The sequence below is a fragment of the Theropithecus gelada genome, chromosome X, assembly GCF_003255815.1.
Source record: "Theropithecus gelada isolate Dixy chromosome X, Tgel_1.0, whole genome shotgun sequence".
In the NCBI taxonomy this organism is placed as follows: Eukaryota; Metazoa; Chordata; class Mammalia; order Primates; family Cercopithecidae; genus Theropithecus; species Theropithecus gelada.
Window position 1 is genome coordinate 99321179 of NC_037689.1, and position 27749 is coordinate 99348927.

The 27749-nt window shown below is 41.3% G+C and overlaps 1 protein-coding gene across 2 annotated transcripts; it reads right to left on the reverse strand.

Annotated features, from left to right (window-relative positions):
- Window positions 1–969: 969 nt before the first annotated feature.
- TAF7L (TATA-box binding protein associated factor 7 like) lies at window positions 970–27097 on the reverse strand. 2 transcript variants are annotated; one of them, XM_025372851.1, is made up of 13 exons: window positions 26822–27097; window positions 21042–21109; window positions 19821–19899; window positions 16710–16843; window positions 15590–15716; window positions 14980–15035; window positions 12234–12275; window positions 11302–11374; window positions 10854–10967; window positions 9517–9750; window positions 9209–9321; window positions 7700–7759; window positions 970–1347 (listed from the first exon to the last, which is right to left on the reverse strand). In XM_025372851.1, exons 1-13 carry the CDS (start codon window positions 27075–27077, stop codon window positions 1303–1305), a joined length of 1401 nt encoding a protein of 466 aa, XP_025228636.1. In that variant the 5' UTR covers window positions 27078–27097; the 3' UTR covers window positions 970–1302. The 2 variants fall into 2 exon arrangements, with proteins under 2 accessions (XP_025228636.1, XP_025228637.1); XM_025372852.1 differs by lacking the exon at window positions 26822–27097 and adding an exon at window positions 25121–25397.
- Between the last annotated feature and the right edge of the window lie 652 nt (window positions 27098–27749).

Sequence of the window (27749 nt, forward strand, 5' to 3'; positions counted from 1 at the left end):
AAAAAAAAAAAAAAAAAAAAAAAAAAAAAAAAAAAAAAAAAAGAGGCCCGAGGGAGTTTGCACTGCCGCCGTGTGAGGATGCACCCCGAAGACGCTATCTAGGAAGCAGACAAACCCCTCACCAGATGTCAAAGCTGCTGGCACCTTGATCGTAGACTTCCAAGCCTCCAGAGCTATAAGCAATAAATTTCTGTTGTTTATAATTTACCCAGTCTATGGTATTTTTGTTACAGCAGCCCAAATGAACTAAGATATAGAGCTTATTGCTTTTCTTCTTGTTTCCTTTTGGATATGAGTACACTTATCATCGGGGATGGTTTAATAAATTGACAGCAATCCATTTAAAAGGAACAATTTATTTATTAAGAACACAGACCATAAAACACTAATAATATACCTAGAAAAAAACCCAAACAAGATTGTTAAAGAAGTCTTCATAGGCATTATGGCATCTTGTTCTTCCTAACCTTAACTGATGGGGGTTAGGAGGAGAAGGCTCAGAATAAGGGTTAGGAGGAGAAGGCTCAGAATAAGGATAACAGTTCATAATTTCTTCATCTCTGCTCTAACTGTTCCCTTAGTTGGTGAATAACAACCAGCTCCATCCTAGAAGCAACAGAACAAATATAAGCAGCAGCAAGAAATCATCCTTGAGCAGGAATGCAGCCCTGTTGCCTGAACAAAGACAGAACACAATCTAGTATTAACTGCTGCAAGGTAGGCACTTAAACTCACTGTGGCAGGTTCTAGTGTTAAGTAGAAATGACCTCGTTTTTTCCCCTATGTTTTAGGAAATACTAAAAACCAAAAGAAAAGCTAAAACATATGCAAACCAAACAGCTGTATGGCCTCTAGACTAGACTGCCTTTGGAAGCATGACTGAATCATCTGCTGGTACCATAGCACAGAAGCAATATAATCAATTCTTGTTTGGTGTGGTGGTGCACACCTGTAGTCCCAGCTACTCAGGAGGCTGCGGCAGGAGGATCCCTTAAGCCCAGGAGTCTGAATTCGGCCTGGGCAACCTAACAAGACCCCATTTCTAAATTAATAATAATAATTCCCAAATTGACAAAGAGAAAGTCTCATGGTCGTGTGGGGTATCTAAGTCTACTATATTTTTATACTGGCCTTTTCTACATGACTACAAACTTTGAGCATATTATAAGTAGCAAAGAAGGTACAGATAAATATAACTGATTCAACATAAGGCAACAGAAGGGACAGAAACATGCACAGTTTCATCCAGTCTTCAGTCTGGATGGTGGATCCAAGGTTTGTGTGCCAGGCCAATGGCTCTCCTCACTTCTTCAGAAAACGCTGCAATTGTTCCTGTAGGGAAATGAGCTGTAGGGAGAAGTAGAAAGACATGAAAAATTCATTTGAAATCTGAAGTCCCATTACTTGATCTAGAATTTACTTACATGAACCAAAAAGAACTATTGTTATTTGGCATTTATAAGGTTATCTTAGTCTTGCAATGTTCCAGAGAATACTGGCCACAGTCAAGAATGCATGCATAATGCTGTGGCCATGATGACGTCCTTTATTATGCCCAATTTATGAAGGGAAGCTTTGTATTAGTCAGTTTTCATGCTGCTGATAAAGATATACCTGAGTTTGGCAAGAAAAAGAGGTTTAATGGACTTACATAGTTCCACATGGTTGGAGGCCTCATAGTCATGGTGGAAGGCAAGGAGGAGTAAGTCATGTCTTACATGGATGGCAGCAGGCAAAGAGAGGAGAGCTTATGCAGGTAAACTCCCCTTTTTAAAACCATCAGATCTCATGAGACTTATTCACTATCACAAGAACAGCATAGGAAAGACCTGCTCCCATGATTCAATTACCTCCCACTGGGTACCTCCCACAACGTGGGAATTAAAGATGACATTTGGGTGGGGACACAGACAAACTATATCAAGCTTTAAAATTGAATAGGCTTTAAAAAATGTGTTTGCTATTAAGAATTTGTGCTTCTGTGAAGAATATACAGAGGTCACAGCTCACTGTAGCGGCAAAGGAGATGGGATCTCTGTAACCATATTCTAAGAGTCAGATGGTAAAACAGTTGGGACACTCTCTTGTCCCAATGAACACAACGGGTCTTAGACTGAGTCTTACCGGCTGCTTCTTACCACATTAGGAGATACTTAGAAACTTAGTCAGTCCTGACCCATCAGGAGCCTGATGATGTTCTACTTTTGCTTTCTAAGTTAGAAGCCTTGAATATTTTGTGGTACAGGATTTAATTTTTTTAACTTGAAATGGTGAAGTGACCAATAACATTCACAGATGTATGCCATCTTTATAACAAAGGTTGTTTTTGAATATTATTCATTTCAGGACACTCCATACCAGAATTAATTTTTAGTTTGTGAAATGAAAGGAACATTATAAAACAATCCTATGCTGCACATCACCTACCAAGCCACAATAATTGCTATCTGCAGTAACTTAGAGGCTCTTCTCACTCGGTTGCTGAGTGACCCCTGATTGACCATGATTACAACCAGTGACTGCTCCAGTTCTTTCTCCTTTGCAGGCTCTTTCTCTTCCCGCCACTCCCTAAAGATAGGTTTTTCCTTAGATTCAGACTTCTTGCTGAACAGTCAACCAGGCTAACTCAACTAGCCCCACAGTTTCAATGATCATTTCTGTGTGTGGGCCTCTCTCCAATTTCCCATTTTCAAAAGCACTTCTCCACATATCCCTCCAAATCCACTTCTTGTTATCCTATTTTCAGTTAATGGCACATCATTTCCCGGTTGCCCAGGCTTTGGACTCATCTTTGTTCCCCTTTTTGCCCTGTAAATCCAATCAATTGTTAAGTTCTGTATGCTTCTACCACTTGCACCTTTGAAGCTCCAGGCTGTCCCTACTCCAGTTTCTCCTATATACTTCTGGCAGAAAAATCTTCCTGAGTTACTCTCCACGTAAAAAAGCTTTGAAGGCTCATTATGACCTACACCAAAAATCTAAACTGTTCACCCTGGCATCACCACCTCTGAGCCAGTGTGCATGCTGCTTTCTCATGGAATGCACTCCTTTCCCTATCTCCTTATTAAAACCCTACCTATATTTTAAGGCCCCAGTCAAATATCATCTTCTCCATGAAGCCTTCCTTAATATCCATGGACAATCTCTCATGCCTTTAAGTCCCTACCCCTCTTGTCAATTTCTCCCCAAATGAAGGCACAAACTGCATCATAAGCATATTATAGCTCCCTGCAGAGCGTAGCTTAAAGTAGACACCTATTAAATCTAATTTGGATAAATGAACTAACATAAGGGACTCTGAGTAAATAAAATTTACAGCTACATTTCTAGGCTGCTCCTCAATACTAACTATAGTCATGTGTTACTTAACAATGGGGATATGTTCTAAGAAATGCACCCTTAGGCAATTTTGTCATGATGTGAATATGACAGAGCATACTTATACCAACCCTAGATAGTATAGCTTACTACACACCTAGGCTACACAGTATAGTCTATTGCTCCTAGGTTACAAACCTGTACAGCATATTACTGTACTGAATACTGTAGGCAATTGTAGCACAATGTTAAGTATTTGTATATCTAAACATAGAAACATAGGTAAACTAAAAATGCAATATAAAAAATTAAAAATGGTACACTTGTATAGGGCACTTACTATGAATGGAGCTTGTAGGACTAGAAGTTGCTCTGGGTGAGTCAGTGAGTGAGTGGTGAGTGAATGTGAAGGCCTAGGACATTACCGTGCACTACTGAAGACTATATAAACACTATAAACTTAGGCTATACTAAAATAATTAAAAAATTAAGTAATTGGGCAGTTATGTTATGATGGCTATAATGTCACCAGGTGACAGGAATTTTTAGCTCCATTATAATCTTATGGGACCACCATCATATATGCAGTCTGTCATTGGCCAAAATGTTGTTATGCAGCATACAACTGTACTTACATTGATGAAAACAAAGATGTTTGGTGGGTACTAAAACAACCCTGGCATTAACTGTTCATCTGATTGTTTTAAAGCAGTACTTGGATAAGTGATTTGCTGAGAGGAAGGGAATATATAGAACATAAAAATTCCGCTGGTCTTGTGGGGATGGGGGTGGGGAGTAGTGCCTGTACTTTAAGAGCACCATGCTCAAAAAAACAAAAAACAAAAAAACAAACAAACAAACAAACCAAAAAAAACAAACAAAAAAAAGGCCGGGCGCGGTGGCTCAAGCCTGTAATCCCAGCACTTTGGGAGGCCGAGACGGGTGGATCACGAGGTCAGGAGATCGAGACCATCCTGGCTAACATGGTGAAACCCCGTCTCTACTAAAAAATACAAAAAACTAGCCGGGCGAGGTGGCGGGCGCCTGTAGTCCCAGCTACTCGGGAGGCTGAGGCAGGAGAATGGCGGGAACCCGGGAGGCGGAGCTTGCAGTGAGCTGAGATCCGGCCACTGCACTCCAGTCTGGGCGACAGAGCGAGACTCCGTCTCAAAAAAAAAAAAAGAGCACCATGCTAAGCCCATCCTCATAATACCAACTCCAGTCTCCTTAAAATTGTAACCCTCAACAGTATAAGGTTAGAGTCCGCACACATTTTCTATACAGCTACTTGACCCTCATTTAGCCTATATTGCCTTCTTCTCTCTTCACCCTGTACACTCTCTTGTGGCTTTGAAAAAATATAGTTGTCATTCAAGTTAGAAATCTGGCATACATCCTTAATGATTCCTTCTCCTTCAACACCCAGTAATTGACCCAACTCCTATCAATTCTACCTTTAAAATATATTCTCTAATATATCAATATTCATTGTAGCATTATTCATAATAGCCAAAAGTGAAAGCAACCCAAATGTCCATCAGCAGATGAATGAATAAACAAAATGTGGTATATTGATCCAATGGAGTATTAGTCAATCTTAAATGGAAAAAAGTACTGAGACATGCCATAACATGGATGAACCCTGAAAATATGCTAAGTGAGAGAAGCTCGACTCAAAAGACCATGTATTATATTATTTCACTTGTATGAAATAACTAGAAGAGGCAGTAGATTAGTACAAAGTAGATGAGTGGTTGCCTAGTGCTGGGCGGGGGAGAGGTTCTGGAGAAATGGGGAGGGGAGTGACTACTAATGGATACAAGGTTTCTTTTTGGAGTGATGAAACTATTCTAAAATTGACTGCAGTGATGGTTGTACAACTCTGAATATACTAAAAGCCACTGAATTGTATACTTTAAATGGGTAACTTGTGGTGGGGGGGAGGACGGGGTTTGAAGCAGTCTCACTCTGTCACCTAGGCTGGAGTGCAGTGGTGGGATCTCTGCTCACTGCAACCTCTGCCTCCCAGGCTCAAGCAATCCTCCCACCTCAGCCTCCCGAGTAGCTGGGACTACAGGCACACACCACCATGCCTGGCTAACTTTTGGAGAGACGGGGTTTCACCATGTTGCCCAGGCTGGTCTCGAACTCCTGGGCTGAAGCCATCTGCCCACTTTGGCCTCCCAAAGTGCTAGGATTACAGGCATGCACCATTGCACCCAGCCTAAATGGGTGAATTGTATGGTTTATGAATTACATCTCAAACAGTTATAAAAACATTTTTATTGCAGTTTAAAATTAATCTATATTCTCTCAATCTCCATTGCTACTACCTTAGTCCAAGTTACCATCCTCTGTTATTAGCGTACCACAAAGCCTCCCAACCAGCCTCTTTGCTTCCACTCTCACCTTCCAACCCAGTCTCCAGATAATAATCAGAGTAATCTTTTAAAAGTTTAAATTAGGCCAGACGTGATGGCTCATGCCTGTAATCCCAGCATTTTGGGAGGCTGAGGCAGGTGGATCACGAGTTCAGGAGGTCAAGACCATCCTGGCTAACACGGTGAAACCCCATCTCTACTAAAAATACAAAAAATTAGCCAGGCATGGTGGCACATGCCTGTAGTCCCAGCTACTCGGGAGGCTGAGGCAGGAGAATCGCTTGAACCCGAGAGGCAGAGGTTGCAGTGAGCCTAGATTGCGCCACTGCACTCCAGCCTGGGCGACACAGCAAGACTCCATTTCAAAAAAAAAAAATTTTTTAAATTAGATGTGATTTTCCTATCTAAAATTCTTCAAGGGCTTCCCACTACACTTAAGGCCAAACCCATCCTCCTTATCATGGCCTTTAAGGAACCATACACTATGGTCTCTGCCTACTTCTCCACCCTTATGTTAAGCCATTCTCTTCCTGGCTTTAAATACTCCAAAGGTCCTCAAAGAGGCCAAGTTCTTTCCGAACATGAGACCTTGCATATGCTCCACCTAAGATGCTCTTCATCCCACTCTTTGCCTGGACTTAATCCTTCTGGTCTCAGCTTCAATAGCACCTCCTAGGAGAGGTCTATCGTGATCCCCCAATTAATTCAAGACTCTCTTTATTCTAATAGCACCATTGACTTTTTTCCTTCATAGCACTTCTTCACAATTTGTACCTTTGTATTTGTATAATTTGTTTACTGTCAATCTCCCCTGCTAGACAGCTCCATGAGGACAAGTACAGCAGGTCCTCGAATAACATCGTTTTGTTCAGTGTCGTTTTGTTACAGTAAGTCCTCACTTAATGTCAACAGGTTCTTAGAAACTGCAATTTTAAGCAAAATGACATGCAGAAAGTCTCCAAATAACATCATTAGTTCAATGTAATTTCATTATAATGTTTTTTTTCTTTTTCTTTCTTTTTTTTTTTTTTTTTTTTTTTTTGAGACAGGGTCTCACTTTGTTGCCCAACCTGGAGTGTAGTGGCGTGATCATGGCTCACTGCAGCCTCAACCTCCTGGGCTTAGTGTCCCGAGTAGCTGAGACTACAGGCTTATGCCACCACAACTGGCTAATTTTTTGTACAGTCGGGGTTTCACCATGTTGCTCAGATTGGTCTCAAACTCCTGACCTCAAGCGATCCGCTCGCCTCAGCCTCCCAAAATGCTGGGGTTACAGGCATGAGCCACCATGCCTGGCCTCATTATAATGTTGATGAGAAAAACAAAATCACTTCCCCATACACATTAGGTGAATTGGTCTGTCTGAACTGTCCCAGTCTGAGTGAGAGTGGGTGTGAGCGTGCCCTGCAATGGGATGCCATCCTATCCAGGGCTGGCTCCCACCTTGCGCCCTGAGCTGCTGGGATAGGCTCTGGCCATCTGAGACCCTGAACTGGAATCACTGGGTACATAATTGTCTTACTTGTTTTTATCAGTCTTTCTCAAATGTATGTATAGCTCACATTTATTTCAATGTTTAATATTAGAAGTGTTTTGGTTTTTATTTAGAAGTTTGGTGATGTTTTTGTAACCAGAAATATGCTATAGGAACTCAATTCTTCTTTATATCAGTTAGCCTATAGTAAAATTAGTTTCATTATATATACTTCATTTTGCTTAAAGTTACAGTTTCCAAGAACCTATCAATAACAATGAGGATTTACTGTATTATATTTATCTTATTCAACACTGTACATCCAGTGCTTTTTACTTCATAGGCACTCAGTATCTGTTGAATGAGTGAACGTTCACAAAGACCTTGTTCCACCCTGCTACCTTCATTTAGAAGATTTGGCTACCACTATTCCTATGAGAGGAACAGCCAGCAATAATATTGTAAGTGAGCTGGGGGATTCTCTGTATCAAATGTTTTCTGGTTAATTTGAAAATATACTTCTTACCTTCTCATTTTTTTTTTTTTCCTGTATCTCAAGCTGCTCCAGCACAGAGTGAAAATGATTCTGAAAAATAAATTGTATAAATGATGAACACTGAGTCTCAAAGGAAAAAAAAACCAAGGGAGGCAAGGAGTTTGGCAAATAATTGTTTTTGTTTTTGTTTTTGAGGTGGAATCTTCCTCCATCACCCAGGCTGGAGTGCAGTGGCGCAATCTTGGCTCACGCAACCTCCGCCTCCCAGGTTCAAGTGATTCTCATGTCTCAGCCTGAGTAGCTGGGATTACAGGAGCATGCCACCACGCCTGGCCAATTTTTGTATTTTTAGTAGAGATGAGGTTTCACTGTGTTGCCCAGGCTGGTCTCAAACTCCTTGTCTCAAGTGATCCACCTGCCTCTGCTCGCAAAGTGCTGGGATTACAGGCGTGAGCCACTGCGCCCAGCCGCAAATAATAAACTGTCATACAAAAGAGCACTCTTTTTAAAGGATTTAGAGTATAAAAACTATCCCCCCTAACTACAGTACCATCCAATTTGATTTTATATACACTCTATAGCATTTTTTTTTTTTTGTCTTACCCTAAGTGATTGGAATGCCCTTATGTTACCTTTTTCTAGTTTAGCACAAATCCTTTGTCTGTGGTGACCTGTTAGAAAAGCTGGCTTAGAGTCTGGTGCTGATGACTCCTCCATTTCCCCTAACTAGGGCAGAGTATCACTATTCCTAACTAGTACTACATGTAACAATAATCACAACAATAGCATATATCTGTATCTTTCAAAATGTGCCCTTATCTGTTATCTTACTTGGTTATTCTAAGGGACAACACCCAAAAAGGGTATAGTTCTGTGCTCCCATTTGCTGAATACAGCTCTGAAGAAAATGAAATCTGGCAGGAAATTCCAAATGCTTCAGAACTTCCCTCACTAAAAAAGGGAAGCAAACATGACCTAAACATACATTTTCTTTTTGTTGAAGCTCTTCAACATATATTAATAAAATATTTATTCTTGTTCAAAATGCACCAAAAATTTAAAAACTAATTATTTCTCCTTTTTACTGCAATGGATACATTTTAATACAAATAACAGGATTCAATCTATGCCCTACCATTTACTGTGATCCCTGGCAAGTTACTTAACCTCTTTGAGTTTCCATTCTTTATCTATAAAATGGGAGTGGTGACAGTATTTATGTTTCAAGGATGTGAGGATAAAATGTGATAATATGTGTACACAATTCTTAGCTCTTTATGTGCCTTTTACATAGCAAATGCTCAATAATGGCATTTTTTATCTCAAATCACCTAGTCCCTTCCCCAAAATGCTTATATTAGATGATCAAAATTACTCAGGTAAAAGGAAACGGGGTTATCTTTTATTAGGAGTTTCTAAGAGGCTGTTAAGGTTCATGAATGAACAAGAACCCTGCATAGAGATGACATAAGTGGAAACACAAAGGCAAGATACTGAAAGTAAGAGATCAGGATTTCTTTATGCCAGCCAAGAATTTACCTTGAGTGTCAGGTTTTCCACTTTCATGATGAGATCCTTCTGTCTTTGTGCTTTATTCTGAATCTCATGGAGCTTTTTCTCCTTTTTATCAATCTGCTTCTGAATTTCCATGACTAACAGAGATACACAGAACTTATATATTAAATATAGCCTAAACGAATGGACCAAGATCCAAATCAAGTAAAACTCCACTACACATCTGAGCAATAACTTCTTGAGCTTAGCTTTGGGTCTAATGTATGCTTAGAGTCAGCCTTTAGCACTGCCACCCACCCTGGTCCCATCCCTTTGTTTTTTCTCTGACTTACCTATTGAACTGGTACCTTCATTTGCCCTATACTGGCCAGATTCAATAAACTTGGCCTGAAGCTGCCTTTCCAGATACTCTTCAGAATAATCTTCCTCCTCTTCTTCTTCGTCTTCATCTTCATCCTCATCCTCATCCTCATCCTCATCCTCATCCTCATCTTCATCATCCTCATCCTCATCATCATCATTGTTACTTCTAGAATCACTGAACATCTCCCGAAGCATATCATATTCTACTGGTTTTAAGCAAGAAGAAGGTGAACTATCTAAAACTCTGCAAATGACTCATACTCCAGATAAAATTATACTCCTTACTTTCACATTCCCCAGGCAACCAGTAAATTTTATAAATCATTTTTTTCATGCAGGAAGATTATTCTCTTTGTAAAACAAGGACAGCAAGTGCAAAACACTGTAACATTCATTCATGTAGTGAGTGATCAAGACATTTAGAGACTCTAAGGGTCATAGGAAGTTAAGATACCAGCAGTGGATGGGAGATTAGAACACCAATCTAAAACCCCTAAACTGCCAAGGGACCAATAAGCGGGAAGAAGCGCTGGGTGTGGTGGCTCGCGCCTGTAATCCCAGCACTTTGGGAGGCCAATGCGGGCAGATCACTTGAGGCCAGGAGTTGGAGACCAGCCTGGCCAACGTGGCAAAACCCCATCTCTACTAAAAAAAAAAAAAAAAAAAAAAAAAAAAAGAAAAGAAAAGAAAAGAAAAAAAGAAAAAATAGCTGGGTGTGGTGGTACATGCCTGTAATCCCAGCTACTTGGGAGGCTGAGGCACAAGAATTACTTGAACCTGGGAGGCGGAGGTTGCAGTGAACCGAGATCGCACCATTACACTCCAGCCTAGGCGACAGAGCGAGACTCTGTCTCCCAAAAAAATAAATAAATAAAAGGCCAGGCAAAGTGGCTCATGCCTGTAATCCCAGCACTTTGGGAGGCTGAGACAGGCAAATCGCTTGAGGTCTGGAATTCAAGACCAGCCTGGCCAACATGGTGAAACCCCAACTCTACTAAAAATACAAAAATAAGGTGGGCGTAGTGCTGCACGCCTGTAATCCCAGCTACTCGGGAGGCCGAGGCAGGAGAATCACTTGAACTCAGGAGGCAGAGGTTGTAGTGAGCTGCAAGATTGCACCACTGCACTCCAGCCTGAGCGACAGAGGAAGACTCCATCTCAAAACAAAAAAAAAAAAAAAAAAAAAAGAGGGAAGGATGAAACCATCCTTTTTTTCTGGACTGGCCTATGAATTTATGGAAAATGATCTGATACCCAGTCAATACTTGCCCTATCTGAAACTCCTGCTTTGCCTTTACTAAAGTACCTGATGAGGTATGACCCTGCTTGTGGCTGCTCATTCCCGAGGATATCACAAATCCTGGGATGGAGCCTTGACTTTCTATTTCCTTGGTTCCATCTTCAGCAACGACTTCCCAACCTGAAAGGAGTGGGTAGTCAAGGAAAAAACAGAAGGAAACAAAAAGGCACAGCTGAAAGGGAAGGGGCTCTTTGACTAACAGTGCTATTTAATTTAGTCCAAGTTTAGGCCATTTGTATTGGAATTCCTAGCTTGGAGAAGTGCCTTATATTGAATTACACAATAAATAATTTTCTATTACATGAATTTGCTGTTCCTAGCTAGAACATAACATTTGAAAAAATCTTAAGTTCTACACATCAAGGCTGGCACACAAACACCAGAGGTGAGGCTTCGTTAGCATGTACAAATGGGGCAGAACAGACTATGCAGAAAATATTTGTATAAAGGATACGGGTACTTATGGCTTCAGCATCTGAACGCAGCAGTCTCCTTACTTCATTTTCCACATCTGGAGATTCAATGTACTGAAGCAAAGTTGGGGATTAGAGGGGGATACCAATACTGTCATTTAACACCCTGTGTTTTGCAGGAGTGCCCTCCTATGTACCAATGAATTCAAATGTTAGGCCTCTTTAAATTCTGATCCAACCAAATTTCTACTTTAAGTAGTGCTATTTATGAAGGAATCTTTAGCCAGAGTCTAGAATTTTATACAGTAAACTTATTTTTTCCTAATTAAACAAATTACTTCAGACATTTAATCTTTTCAATCTGCAGTTCTATGGTAAAGACCTCTCTCAGAGGTGCAACCCTTAGGTCTCAGTTATAAATTATTTGTCCTGGTTTATATTGGCAAAGAACTATAATTCCTTATTAGTTATTTAGAAATAATTTGGTTTAAAGATCCAAATTCCCAGATTTCACTTCCCCACATCTTTATTATTAGAGATGTTCCTACAAAAACTGGATCTTAGCTGTATGTTCTCCCTTGAATCCAGTTTTACATAATTATCTCCACAGCAACCAATTTGTCATGCCACAAATAGAAATTAGGACTTTGATGGGGAATAAGCAATTGCAAACAACTGCTGTTAAAAGTGAACTCTGGCTCCCAAGGAATGGCTTTTGATAAAAAAAGAGCAGATTAGAATACACGGGGTCACTGGCCAAATTGTATCTTTTCCTCTAGGAGTTATCAAACACCAAACAATGAATTCATTTTTCAGTGAATCAAACCCAGTGTATGTGTTTAGGATGAGGGTTAGAGGTGAGACGGAAGGCTCAAAAGTAGCTTTTGTGGTTGATTTGATTCATTTGAAATGAATGAGCTATTAAATAAAATATATTAAGGGTAAAAATGAAGTTATATTATGACTGCTGTACCTCAGGAAGGCTGCTTTTTTCCATTTCTTTGACATCAGGGACCTATGAAATAAAACACAATAAACAAGTTATATTATGATGCCTATATTTCAGTAAAGCTTAAAGAGTTCTACAACTATTCTTAACTTTGTTTTACATTGAGTAGGCACTCAATAAATGTTGACTTACAGAGTATAAAAACCAAGGCAACTGTGTTCATGGACTGGAAGACTCAACATAGTAAAAATGTCAATTCTCCCCAAATTGATCTATAAGTTTAATGTAATTCCTGCCAAAATTCTAGCAAGGTTTTCTGTAGCTATAGACAAGCTTATTCTAAAACTTACATTAAAAGATATAGGCTTTTGGCCAGGCATGGTGGCTCATGCCTGTAATCTCAGCACTTTGGGAGGCCAAGGCAGGCGGATCACCTGAGGTCAGGAGTTCAAGACCAGCCTGACCAACATGGTAAAACCCGTCTCTACTACAAATACAAAAATTAGCCAGGCATGGTGGCCCATGCCTGTAATCCCAGCTACTTGGGAAGCTGAGGTACGAGAATCGCTTGACCAGGGAGGTGGAGGCTGCAGTGAGCTGAGATCGTGCCACTGCACTCCAGCCAGGACAACAGAGCAAGACTCCGTCTCAATAAATAAATAAATAAATAAATAAATAAATAAATAAATAAATAAAGATATGGACTGTAGAATGGCTAAACAATACTGACAAATAAAAGTGAAGTCAGAGCAATCAGCCTTCTAATTTCAGGCCTTTCTAATTTCAGGACCAATTATATAGTGACACTGTTATATTGGTGGAGGGATTGACAGATGGATCAATAGAACAGAATGGAGAACCTAGAAACAGAGCCACAAAAACAAGCCCAACTAATTTTGGCAGAGGTGCAAAAGCAATACAACAGAGGAAGGATAGCCTTTTCAACAAACAGTGCTAGAGCAATTAGACATCCTTTGGCAAGAAAAGCAAAAATAAAAATAAAAAACAAAAACCTTGAACTAAACCTCATAGCTTTACAAAAATTAAGTCAAAAATGGGCATCGGGCTTAAAAAGAAGTTAAAAAAAAAAAAGCAGGAGAAAATCTTCAGGATCTGGGCTAGGCGAAGAGTTCTTAGATTTACCATAAAAAGCAAGATCATTTTCAAAAAAATCAATATATTGTGCCTCATCAAAACTAAAAATTTTAGCTCTCTGAAAGACCCTACAAAGAGGATGGAAAGACAAGCTACAGACTGGGAGAATATATTTGCAAACTACATATCTGATAAAACACTAGCAGTATTTAGAATATAAAAAGAACTCTCAAAACTCAATAATAAAAAATCAATTTAGAAAATAGGCAAAAGGCATGAGCAGACATTTCATTGAAGTGGAATAGATGGCACATGAGATGTTCAACCCCATTAGGTATCAGGGAAATGTAAATTAATACCACTACATTAGTGGTGTGGTGTGAGATCACTACACACCTATCAGAATGGCTAAAATGTAAAATAGTGACAACACCTAATGCTGGTGAGGGGGTGGAGAAACTGGATCATTCATACATTATTGGCAGGAATATAAAATGGTACAGTCACTCTGGAAAACAGGTCGTTTCTTATCAAACTAAACATGCAACTACCATATGACCCAGCAATTATATTCCTGGACATTTATTCCAAAGAAATGAATACTTATATTCACACAAAAACCTGTTCACAGCTTTATTTATAATAGTCAAAACCTGTAAACAACCCAGATGTTCTTCGATGGGAGAACAGTTATATAATGTGGTACATTCATACCATGGAATACTACTCAGCAATAAAAAATAAACTATTAATGCTACAAAAACTTACATGGATCTTAAGTGAATTATGCTGAATGAAAAAATAAGCTAGTCTCTGATGTTATATACTACATGATTCCATTAATATTAAATTTTTGAAATGACAAAATTACAGAGATAGAGATCAGATTAGTGATTACCAGGTGTCAGAGACTGGGGTGTGAGGTGGAAGGAAAATGGGCATGGTTATATAAAAGCAAAATGAGGGATCCTTTTGATGATGAAACTGTTTTGTATTTTGACTGTGTAGGCAGATACATGAACTTACACATGGGATAAAACTGCATAGAACTAAACACATGCACAAAAATACATGAGTACAAGTAAAACTGGAGAAATTGGAATAAGATTGCTGAATTCTAATCATGTCAATTACCTGTTTGTGATATTGTACTATAGTTTTACAAAATGGGGAAAATGGCAAAAAGGTACACGATATCTCTCTTTTATTTCTTACAACTGTATGTGAGTTTACAATTATTTCAAAATAAAACGTTTAATTTTAAACAAAAGAAGAAGCCAAGCCACAATACTCCTATAGTTTGCCCAAGGTTCTATAAGCCTGAAATAAGACTAGGAATATAACCACAATTCCCAGTTTTCAGGTTCTGGATGGGTTCACTTTAAAACTAGATCTTGCAATCGAAAACTGAAAGCATTAACAGAAGTTTCAAATGTATGATTCTTTCAGGCCCCAAATGACTAGCCTATAGCCTAAAGGATCAGGTATTTTTATTCACTGCTATATTCCCAACTGCTAGCATACAGCGCCTGGCATTTAGTTCACATTCAATAAATGTTTATTGAACATATAAATGAATTAACAAATTAATTCCCAACTGACTTTTTCTCTTTCCTTCTGGCCCATGATCCTCTTCTAATCAGCCCGGCAGACACACAAACTGCATGTAACTAACCTTTTTTTGTGTTTTCCGGAACCTTTTCTTTCTGACATTCTTAAGTGGTGGAGTAACTAAAATAAATACAACACAGTGAAACGTTATATGATTGATGGTAGTCACATAGCTGAATTTGATAAAGACAAAGATCATGCTATAAACCAAAGGCTCATGACATGACTCCTTTGTTTTGTTTTGTTTCTTTTGAGATCGAGTCCCACTCTGTTGCCCAGGCTGGAGTGCAGTGGTGCGATCTCGGCTTACTGCAACCTCCTCCTCCTGGGTTCAAGTGATTCTCCTGCCTCAGCCTCCTGAGTAGCTGGGATTACAAGCGCCCACCACCACACCCAGCTAATTTTTGTATTTTTAGTAGAGACGGGGTTTCACCATGTTGGCCAGGCTGGTCTCAAACACCTGACCTCAGGTGATCCACCCGCCTCGGCCTCTCAAAGTGCTGGGATTATAAGCGTGAGCCACCGTGCCCAGCCAACATGACTCCTCTTAAGAGTGTCTGAGAACTTAATGAACCAAACACCTAAGTGTGGTAAGAGGTCCCTGTTTCACAAGGAATTAGGATTCAGCAAATAAATTTTAGTCAGTAGGAATGAGCAAGGGGCTGTTGACTTACTGCCATGCTTCCAGACATATTTTTTCTCTCTCCCCCTTTCTTTTTTCCTGGTTATATTAGGATCAGCAGAGGCAGCTGATTCTTCTGGAGAAGGGTGGATATCACCATCAGTAGTGCACACAAGCATCTACATTTAACAAAGACAAAGAAGTTGACTATGACCACAAATTTTGGGTTAGCAATCATAATCATTCTTACCACTAGAAATGCACAGAAGAGACTGATACTTGCCATTTCCAGAAAACCAAGTATTTTGTAATGTACATTTATATTCTCTCATTTTTGCAGTCTCTCTCTCTCCCTCTCCTCCCCTCCACCAGCTACCAGCAGCACTACATATGAACTCTGAGGGTTTTTTTTTTCCCCCCCACTAGAGTGTTTACCACTACAGAGGGAATATATTGGAAACAGATCTTGGAACTTAGCTTAGGTTTTTTGTTTTGTTTTGTTTTTAGACAAAGTCTTGCTCTGTCATACAGGCTGGAGTGCAATGGTATGTGATCATGGCTCACTGCAGCCTCGACCTCCTGGGCTCAAGTGATCCTCCCACCTCGATCTGTAGAATAGCTGGGACTACAGGTGTGTGCCACCACACCTGGCTAATTTTGTTTTTATAGAGATGAAGTCTCACTATGTTGCCCAGGCTGGTTTCAAACTCCTGGGCTCAGGTGATCCTCCCACCTCAGCCTCCCAAAGTGTAGGGATTATAGGCATGAGCCACTGTGCCTGGCCTATCTCAGCATTTTGATTTAGAGAGGAAATAAGAAATCAACAGCAGAGATGATGAATAAGAACCAATTTAAACCTCCAGAGTTAACAACATACTGTTTTAATACAAAGTTCAGAAGATCCCAGCTGCTCATATGTTTCAATTAATGAAAAGTCACTATAAGTGGCAAATGGGACTCTCTATAGGCTATTTGGTTAAAATAAAATACTGAAATCTAGGGATCAAACACCAAACCAGCACATGACATTTCATTCCTGTGCAATCGATCTGGAAATTAGAAATGCCAAGCAGCCATTCACCAAGTAGAAAGGAGTACTGAAAGAAAGAAAAATAGGGAGAGAAAAGAATTCCTTGAAGGATGTGAGGCTAGTAAAGAAAACTAGTCCATACCTGAGAAATGTCTGCTGTTTTATAAAAAGTTTTTTTATCAAGCGTTCTCAGGCTTTCAATAACACAAGGCAAATCAACCAGCTTAGCAGCTAGTGGAACATCTTCTACTTCAACAACTGCATGGCGCCTATCAGCTGAAGAGAAGTAAAGATTAAAGTTGATATCTTCCCAGTGAACTCTTAAACTTCCTAAGGTTTGAATAATGAAGACTTATGTGGGACAGACTAGTCTTTCCAAGAAACCTACTATCTCTCATAATGCTAAAATTGTGTACACAATTAATAGCTTCCTAAAGAAAAAAATGGAAAGCATATGGAACTCTTTTTTTCCTAGTTTACATCACTTGGGCAAAAGTAGCTAAGTTTCTTGTTAATGGATGTGAACTAAATATGTGTGAAGCAATAAATGTTTCATTCTCATCCTGAAAAGCAAATTCCATTCATTAAAACCAATTCCTTTCTTTTTAAAAGCATTTAATCGTGTCATTGTACATGTGTGTTTTCAAAGGGCTGGGTGAGGGAAGGATTGACTGACCCTAGAATGGTGCTAATAAGTCTCAAGTTAAATCTTTAATTAGCTTCAAAAAGATAAAATTCTATACAACAGCCATATATTAAACTCTGAATATTGCTGCTCAGATGTCCCAAACATGAATGTCTTTTGACACAAGAGGATTCAAGTATAATCTTCTAGTACTATGTGAAGAAAGAAAGACACAAAACAATGTTTACCATTTTGTGTGAATTAGATTGTTTCCATTCTAGTATTATGCATAAAAGTTTTGCCAATAAGGAAGTGACAAGAAACAGTTAATATCAGTTATCTGTGGTATTGAGGTTGGGGCACCATAAAGAAGAAGAGTTTTATTTCTTCTCCTTTTGAACTTTTCTTTTTCATTTGATTTTTTTTTTTTTTTTTAGAAGGAGTCTCTCTCTGTTGCCCAGGTTGGAGTGCAGTGGCACGATCTCTGCTGACTGCAACCTCCGCCGCCTGGGTTCAAGCAATTCTCATGCCTCAGTCTCCCAAATAGCTGGGATTACAGGTGTGTACCCCCATGCCTGGCTAATTTTTGCATTTTTAGTAGAGATGGGGTTTCGCCATGTTGGCCAGGCTGGTCTGGAACTCCTGACCTCAAGTGATCTGCCTGCCTCAGCCTCCCAAAGTGCTGGGATTACAGGCATGAGCCACCACGCCCGGCCTGTTTTATTTGAATTTTCTAACTATGAACTTATATTATCTTTAAAAAAAAAAATCAATCAGTGTTAACTAACTGGTGAGATTATGGGCCACTTTTTGTTTTCTTTATATACTTCTCTGTATTAAAAAAAAAAAACTAGCAAAATTTATTTATCTATTTTTGGTTGTGTGTTTTTTATGCAGATAAGCTTGTGTGAAAACATTTATTTATTTATTTACTTATTTACCTATTTACAAGAGCATGCATGCTCTTGGTGCAAATGGCCTCTAGATTCACCCATGGTGTCCCAAATGACAGAATTTTGTTCTTTTTAAAAGGCTGAGTAGTATGGCATTGTGTATACGTATCACACTTTCTTTATCCATTCATCCATTGACGGACACTTAGGTTGATTCCATATCTTGGCTACTTTGAATAATGCTACAATGAATATGGGAGTGCAGAGAGATATGCCTTCAATGTGTTGCTATCAATTCCTTCTGTGAATATATTCACAGAAGTGGGGTTGCTGGATCATATGGTTGTTCTATTTTTAGTTTTCTGAGGAACCTCCATACCATTAAAAAAAAAAATAATGGCTGTAGGCCAGGCACAGTGGCTCACGCTTGTAATCCCAGCACTTTGGGAGGCCGAAGTGGGTGTATCACTTGAGGTCAGGAGTTCGAGACCAGCCTGGTCAACATGGTGAAACTCTATCTCTACTAAAAATACAAAAAAATTAGCCAGGTGTGGTGGCACATGCCTGTAGTCCCAGCTACTTGGAAGGCTGAGGCAGGAGAATCACTTTAACCCAGGAGGCGGAGGTTGCAGTAAGCCAAGATCGTGCCACTGCACTCCAGCCTGGGTGACACAGCAAGACTCCATCTCAAAAAAAAAAAAAAAAAAAAAGGCTGTATTAATTTACATTCCCACCAATAGGGTACAAAGGTTCCCTTTTCTCCTCATCCTCATTAACAGTTGTTATTGTTCTTCTTTTTAATAAAAGCCATTCTAACAGGTATGAGGTGATATCTCGCTGTTGTTTTAATTTGCATTCCTCTAATGATTAGTGATGCTGAGCATTTTTTCATGAACCTTTTGGCTACTTGTATGTCTTTTTTTGAGAAGCATCTGTTCAGATCCTTTGCCCATTTTAAAATCAGTTTATTTGTTTTCTTGCTATTGAGTTGAGTTCCTTATATATTTCGATATTAACCCCTTTATTGGATGTACGATTTGCAAATATAACAAATACTATTTAAAAGAAAGAAATATATATCACTGGCCAGGCGCGGTGGTGCACACCTGTAATCCCAGCACTTTGGGAGGCCAAGGCAGGTGGATCGAGAGGTCAGGAGTTTGAGACCAGTCTGACCAACATGGTGAAACCACGTCTCTGCTAAAAATACAAAAATTAGTCAGGCATGGTGTCACATGCCTGTAATCCCAGCTACTCGGAAGGCTGAGGCAGAAGAATCACTTGAACCCAGGAGGCAGAGGTTGCAGTGAGCCGAGATCACGCCACAGCACTCCAGCCTGGGCAACAGAGCAAGACTACATCTCAAAAAATGGAAAAAAAGAAACATATGTCACCTTTACAAACAAAGAATGGCATATCCATTTGTCATTCCCGGGGATGTTCAGAAATCATAAAGTTTATATATAGGAGACTACCAGCAGTATGAAAACCCCACAGTTGACCCCCAAGTTTCCTTAAACACACTATGGTAATCACTCAACTCGAGGTGCAATATTCCTACTTCCTTTCCTCTTAAAAGAAGAGGACTTAAGCCTCTCTAAAGCATGAGTCCATCAAGTCAGAGACCATATTCTATCATTTTTCACATCCTTAGTACCAAGTATAGTGCCTGGCACATAGCAATCCCTTAATAAATTATTGTTCAATGTATAGTGAATGGATATTAACTACTTACGCAGTAAGTCAATTTTTAGTTTATCCTTCATCTTGACACTTTGAGAATGTACTAGGTTCCTGACAGTACAAGCGTGTTCCTAAAAAGGAGGTAAATTGAAAAATCAGAAGAACTAAACATCTACTTGGCAGCTAACAGAATAAATATATCAAACAAAGTCCTCCCTTAAATAAAACCTTACACCTCCCAAATGTTACTAACAAGACCATGTACCATGAGATACTGTGCACTGTATAAGTCAAGTTAGGATGAAGCTGGCTCTAAACTCATAATTGTCTCTTAGTAGCTACAGTTAATACTTTCTCCCAGCTCTACAATCCTGCTACCCGTCTGCTATAGTTGCTAAAGAAAGGCTTACCTAGTTGCAGTTTGCTTGGTATATTAAGTAACCCTAATTAGGGAAATAGGTTTCTGAACCCCATCCTTAATATAGCTGCCTAGACTAAGTAATTGCTTGAATACGGGTATCAGTGTGGGGAAAGAGAGCCAAATACTTGTTGAGATGAGCTTTAAAAGTCTTGCATGGTGGTGAATAATGCTGGCCCTTCTCACTGCCCCTTTTGAGGTGACAGAAAGGATTTCAGAGGAGTCTTATCTTGGCTGTCCAGGGAACAGGCTGTTAGTATTGGTAGTAAGTGACTGGGTCCATCATTGTCACAGCTGTTTTGCCAGGAAATCAACCTGCATGATAGGTAGTATGTACAGGAGGAAAAAATGCTGCCAAAAAAGTACACGCTATGATAGGACTGCTTACAGAACATGATTCCTGGGAAACAAATGTTCTGAGTTTTTATAGCCTACCTGAAATAGAAATGTTACAGAATCCAAGTAGAACTACAATTATAATTAAACTATAATTGGCCGGGCACAGTGGCTCACACCTGTAATCCCAGCACTTTAGGAGGCCGAGGCGGGTGGATCACAAGGTCAGGAGATCGAGACCATCCTGGCTAACACAGTGAAACCCTGTCTCTACTAAAAAATACAAAAAATTAGCTCGGCGTGGTGGCAGGCGCCTGTAGTCCCAGCTACTCGGGAGGCTGAGGCAGGAGAATGGCGTGAGCCCAGGAGGCGGAGCTTGCAGTGAGGCAAGATTGTGCCACTGCACTCTAGCCTGGGTGACAGAACAAAGACACCATCTCAAAAAAAACAAAAACAAAAAAACCAAACAAAAAAACACTATAATTATGAAGATATTTGTTCTGAGATACAAATTCTTACCAGAGGCAGACGCAATATAAACTGGTTCTCAACTTCATCAGGAACTTCATCCTGGCTTTTACTCATGTCTTGATTTTGAGTTCAGGAAAGCAAAAAGAAAACCAACACAGTCACTAAAAACTCCTCTTGCTCCCCCTCCTGACCACTTCTAGTAGTACTGGTTAAATTATACAAGATCTTGCCCATAACACTAGACACTAGACCAACACACTAGAATGATGTGTGTACAGTTAGACAATACCTTATTTGACATAACTTAATTATTTCTAGACGTTACCTTAGCTCCTCTCCAATATGTGTAGATTTTTCAAAGTCAATCCAAATTACATGATGTAATTTGATGAACAAATGAAATAACAGCTGTTATGAAACATGATTTCATCTTCTTAATCATATTCTTAGACTCTCAGGTAAAAGACTACAATTCAACAACACGGTGGTGGCTACCTAAGCAAACTATATAACCTCTGCAGGGAAGAATGCAAACCAAAAGCTGAAATCGACCTAGAAACCACTTGCAGAAATGATCTGTGATGATTTGAAGTAAGCAAGGGCTTGATTTTCAATATTTCACCTACCTTAATGGATTAGTAGAAATTAAGCAGTCCATGGGAGACCAGGCAGTTTTTTATGACTCTAGAGCCAGCAACAACAGCTTTGAGCTACCCTCAAAGTTAGGGAGTCCAGTTCTTTTTTTTTTTTTTTTTAAGACAAGAGTCTCACCCTGTCGCCCAGGCTGGAGTGCAGTGGTGCGATCTCGGCTCACTGCAACCTCCACCTCCCGAGTTCAAGTCATTCTCCCGCCTCAGTCTCCCAAGTAGCTGGGACTACAGGCATGCACCACCACACCCAGCTAATTTTTGTATTTTTTAGTAGAGACAGGGTTTCACCATGTTGGCCAGGCTGGTCTCAAACTCCTGACCCCAAGTGATCCGCCCACCTCAGCCTCCCAAAGTGCTGGGATTACAGGCGTGAGCCACTGCGCCCGGCATGGAGTCCAGTCCTTTTCTATTCGTTTTGTTTTGTTTGTTTGTTTTTGAGATGGAGATTTTATGGAGAACATAAAATCTTATTTGATTTATTCATTATTACCCTTTCATTCATTACTACCTTTTATTGTGTGCATTCTGTATGGCCAGTACTACATTGAGTACATTAGGTCTATCATTTCATATAATCCTTACAACCACCACTTACTTCGAATGCCCCCAAAAGCTATTTAAAAGAACTCCTAAGATGGATCTCTTCACTTAAAAAATATATATACCGCCGGGCGCGGTGGCTCAAGCCTGTAATCCCAGCACTTTGGGAGGCCGAGGCGGGTGGATCACGAGGTCAGGAGATCGAGACCATCCTGGCTAACATGGTGAAACCCCGTCTCTACTAAAAATACAAAAAACTAGCCGGGCGTGGTGGCGGGCGCCTGTAGTCCCAGCTACTCGGAGGCTGAGGCGGGAGAATGGCGTGAACCCGGGAGGCGGAGCTTGCAGTGAGCCGAGATCGCGCCACTGCACTCCAGCCTGGGCGACACGGCGAGACTCCGTCTCGAAAAGCAAAAAAAATAAAAAATTATATTATATATATATATATATATCCCTTTGGTGAAATGAATACTTCCTTCCAAGTTAATCTTTTTTTGACAAATTATAATCATATATAATTATGGGGTACACAGTGATGTTATGATATAGTGTGAAATGACTGAATCAATCTAATGAGCATATCCATCACCTTAAATACTTATCAGTTATTCCCCTTAACTGCAACTTTCATTTTTTTAATTTTAAAAGCCAAATTTGGCAGTGGGAGATTGTATACCAACTTTAGTGGCATTAATAAGTTCTGACAATATCCCACTACTATTGGACCAGCTTAACTGAAATTTTCTATTTGATCAACATCTCCTCACTGCCCCTCCCCCTACTACAGCCTGTAATAACCAACACTCTACTCTCTGCTTCTGTGAGTTCAATTATTTTAGATTCCACATATAAGTGAGAATATGCGATTTTTGTCTTTCTCTGCCTGGCTTATTTCACTTAATATAATATCCTCCAGATTCATCCATGTTGTTGCAAATGATAGAATTTCCTTCTTTTTAAAGGCTGAATAGTATTCAGTTGGGTACACATACCACATATTTATCCATTCACTTGTTGCATACCTAGATTGATTTCATAACTTAGCTATTGTGAGTAATGCTGCAATGAACATGTGTGTGCAGATATCTCTTTGACACACTGATTCAAGTTTTTAGGATATACATCCAGAAGTGGGATTGCTGGATCCCAAGTTATTTCATTATTTTTCATTTTTTCATTATTTTTCAATTTTTTGTTCTCCCAATGAACCAAGATTTTATTTCTAATCTTATTTTCCATGTATTTGGGATGTATTTGTAGAACCATGCATTTGGGGTATTAGGGCCCTTTTTTTTTTTTTTTTTTTTTTGAGACAGAGTTTCACTCTTGTTGCCCAGGCTGGAGTGCAATGGCGTGATCTCAGCTCACTGCAACCTCTGCTGCCCGGGTTCAAGCAATTCTCTTACCTCAGCCTCCCGAGTAGCTGGCATTACAGGTACCTGCCACCACGCCCAGCTAAATTTTTTTTTTTTTTTTGTATATTTAGTAGAGACGGGGTTTCACCATGTTGGCCAGGCTGGTCTCGAGCTCCTGACCTAAGGTGATCCACCCGCCTCGGCCTCCCAAAGTGTTGGGGTTACCGGTGTGAGCCACTGTGCTCAGCCAGGCCCACACTTCTGTGGGAGACTTTTCTCAAAGGTGGAAAGATGGCTGGGCGCTGTGGTTCACACCTGTAATCTCAGCACTTTGGGAGGCTGAGGCAGGAGGATCACCTGAGGTCAGGAGTTCCAGACCATCCTGGCCAACATGGTGAAACCCCATCTCTACTAAAGATACAAAAATTAGCCGGGAGTAGTGGTGGGCGCCTGTAATCCCAGCTACTTGGGAGGCTGAGGCAGGAGAATTGCTTGAACCCAGGAGATGGAGGCTGCAATGAGCCAAGATGGCGCACTGCACTCCAGCCTGGGTGACACAGTGAGACTCCTCAAAAAAAAAAAAAAAAATCAGCAGTAGAAAAGCAGACACCCAGGATGGGAGAGGGAAAGATGCATTATTTGTGATTGTAATTTCTTCTCTTCTTGTTTCATGCAGATATATATGAATATATGTGCATCCATAAATACAAAAGAGAAATATAAATGCAAGAAGAGAGTTGATTAAAATAAATAAAAAATCTGGGGGCTGAGCACATTCCCTAACAGAACACAGTAACAATTAAGGCTGGGAGCAGGAACAGATTATTTGAAGAACTAGCTGCTAAGCAAGATTTTATCAGATCAGTAGTAACTTTTAGATTTCTCAGCAGAACTAAAACTAGGGCATTTTGTTCATTTCCAAGCCTTTTTGGTAATTCCTCTTTTATGGAAGAAAGAATGTAAGAACTGAAACTATTTCAATGTAGTTGTTTGATAAACAGGCCTAATAAAAGGTCCGGTGGGAGAGAAGTTAGACAATCCTGGTTGAACTGGGTTTTAATTATTTTTTAAATTTCTTACTTGCATTTACCTAAACAACTAGTTGTACATTATTCACTTTAAGAAAAAGCATCCACTTTCTTCCAGCAAGCACTCTTTGATACCTGATTAAATTAACAGGACCCCTTCCCACCATTCACCTAGCTCCATCTCGCTTTAGCAGAATTACAATTGGAATTATAATTGGCTGGAGGGCGCCTGGCAGCATGCTGCAGGCCATGCAAGTCAGTACACGCCTAAATGGGTGTTTTTTCAAGTTCGCAGTCGCTAGCTACAGTTTAGAGACTGACCTCCATCCTTATCCCCGGGGCACTAAGCTTTCAAAGGGAAAGTTCCACCCCTAGGCTTTGATCCACTTTCCCTTGAAAACCTCCCGCGAGGCCCAACAGGTCGCAACGGGTCCCAGCCTTCGCGCCTCGCAGTGCAGGCGGGCTGGGGAGGGCAGCTGGGTGCACCACGGCGGGGTGCACAGCGGCGGGGGCGCTGACCCGGTCCCGGACGCCCGGTCGGCCGTCCGACTCACCCGCTCCTCCGCGGACTGGCGCCAACACCGAAAAGGCTGTGGGGGCTGGGGACCTGCGCCTCTGGTCTGTGGGCTCCGGACGAACCGCGCGTGGGCTCCCGCGCGGAACGTAGAGGCGAACGCTGGGCGGCCGGCGCCTGGACAGTAAGAGCGGCGCGCGCCGGCCCCTCCCCGCCTCGCCACGCCTCCGCGGTCGCGCTGCCCAGCCGACTGAAGCACGACCTCGAGGCAGTGGCCGGCTCACCGCGTGCTGGGCGGGAAGGCTAGAAAGGCGCCCAGCGCCGAGGGGAGGGCCCAGGGGGACGCGACCGCTCAGGGACCTCGCGAAGCAAGACCGAGGCTTCCGGGCGCGGTGGCTCAAGCCTGTAATCCCAGCACTTTGGGAGGCCGAGGCGGGTGGATCACGATGTCAGGAGATCGAGACTATCCTGGCTAACATGGTGAAACCCCGTCTCTACTAAAAATACAAAAAAAAAAAAAAAAAAAAAAAACTAGCCGGGCGTGGTGGCGGGCGCCTGTAGTCCCAGCTACTTGGGAGGCTGAGGCGGGAGAATGGCGTGAACCCGGGAGGCGGAGCTTGCAGTGAGCCGAGATCACGCCACTGCACTCCAGCCTGGGAGACACAGCGAGACTTCGTCTCAAAAAAAAAAAAAAAAAAAAAAAAGACCGAGGCTTCAAAACAAATTACCTTGGCCGGGCGGGGTGGCTCACGACTGTAATCCCAGTACTTTGGGAGGCCAAGGCGGGCAGATCTGGAGGTCAAGAGATCAAGACCATCCTGGCCAACATGGTGAAACCCCGTCTCTATTAAAAATACAAAAATTAGCTGGGCGTGGCTGCGCGCGCCTGTAGTCCCAGCTACTCGGTAGGCTGAGGCAGGAGAATCCCTTGAACCCGGGAGGTGGAGGTTGCAGTGAGCCGAGATTGCGCCACTGCACTCCAGCCTGGCGACAGAGTGAGATTCCGTCCAAATAAATAAATAAATAAATACCTTTACACAGGGGCAACCTTCAGGGCGCCAGAAGATTTTTACCAGGCGACAGCGATACTCCTAAGAGGCGAGTTGGACCGGGCGCGGTGGCTCACGCCTGTAATCCCAGCACTTTGGGAGGCCGAGATGGGTGGATCACCTGAGGTCAGGAGTTCGAGATCATCCTGGCCAACATGTTGAAACCCCGTCTCTATTAATAATAATAATAATTAGCCAGGCGTGATGGCGGGCGCCTGTAATCTCAGCTACTCAGGCAGCTGAGGCAGGAGAATCGCTTGAACCCGGGAGGCAGAAGTTGCAGTGAGCCGAGATCGCACCACTACACTCCAGCCTGGGCAACAAGAGCAAAACTCCGTCGAAAAAAAAAGAAAAACAATAAAAGCGAGTTGCTCGCTTTTGGTTGCTCCTCCATTCCGTTAGGTCGGACGGTTTGTCCCTAGGCACGGTGACCTCGCCTGGTGACCAATACGCCGCCGGGCAAACCCACTGAACAGCTAGAATCCGTGCCCAAAGCCCTCTAACATGATCAGTTGCTCCCCTCTCCTCAACAGGGTCAACATTTTACATCCTCTGGAGAGGGGCACAAGTTCCGTCGCCAACTGCTCCTCAAGGGGGCCGCAATTCAAACAAATTTTGAATCGAACTAAAAGCAGTTTGTTTCTCCTAAAGAAGGTCCTCGGCTGGGGGAACAAGTTTAAAAAGCCACCTACCTTTCCCTTCCTGGAAGTTTTCTGGGGCCTGGGCAGCAGCCTGGGCGCTGCCGTCCGCATCCGTTTGAGCGTACTGGTCGGCAGGAATCTGGGTGCCTTGGTCGCCAGCAATGTCGGCGCTGCTTTCACAGGTGGTTTCAGACCCACGGTCGACAGGAATTTGGGGCTCTTGTTGGCTAGTTACTTCCGATGTTGAAACTGTTGGTGTTGAATCATTTTCTGAAGAAACGGGGAGCCGTCCCTCGGGGCACTCCATGGTCCACCTCGTTGGGGTTGTAAAATGGCTTCCTGTGTAGTCACGTGACCTGAAGGGTTCCAGAACCTTCGTAAATGTAAAAGGTTTCTTTACGTCTTTAAGACGTAATACTATTACCGACATTGCCGGTGCCTGTTCAAGATTGTAGCAGCCAAGTCTCCACTGCCTAACACTTAACCTAACCGTAATCGTAGGGAATAAATATTTTCGGAAGATGATTCTACAATCATTTTGTTTGGGGACATGATTTTTTTCATTCAATTAAACTAGATTATCAGAGCTTCAGACCAAGACAAAATTGTTTTGGTCCCTTTTAGAATCCATCTGCTAACCTTCATTTTGGCATTATGACATGGGGCTACATCAAGGATTATGCAACAAAATAGGCCAAAGAGACCAGTTTTACATTTACTACACAATATTCTTGAAGGCATTAATTATATCAAAAAAAGAATCCTTTCATGAAAACGGAAATGAAAATTCTGTTTTTGGTAACTGAAATAGCTGAATAATTGTTTTGAATTGTAAGGACAGCGTGAATTATATAATTAAATTTATTATGGCTGCTAGGAAGCTCAGAACCAAACTTGCAACCAACTTGTAATAACTGTGATCCTTACTGGCATATGCTGAGTTTTATCTTAAATAAGTGTGTTCTCTCCCATTTCCCTA

Excerpts from the sequence above, each read along its gene's own strand:
- TAF7L (XM_025372851.1), bottom strand. The coding sequence starts at position 27,077 with ATGGAGTGCCCCGAGGGACGGCTCCCCGTTTCTTCAGAAAATGATTCA. Across the intron at positions 21,110-26,821 it reads AAACTTCCAGGAAGGGAAAG|ACATGAGTAAAAGCCAGGAT; the intron begins GTAGGTGGCTTT and ends CTCAAAATCAAG. Across the intron at positions 9,751-10,853 it reads GCAGGGTCATACCTCATCAG|AATATGATATGCTTCGGGAG; the intron begins GTACTTTAGTAA and ends TAAAACCAGTAG.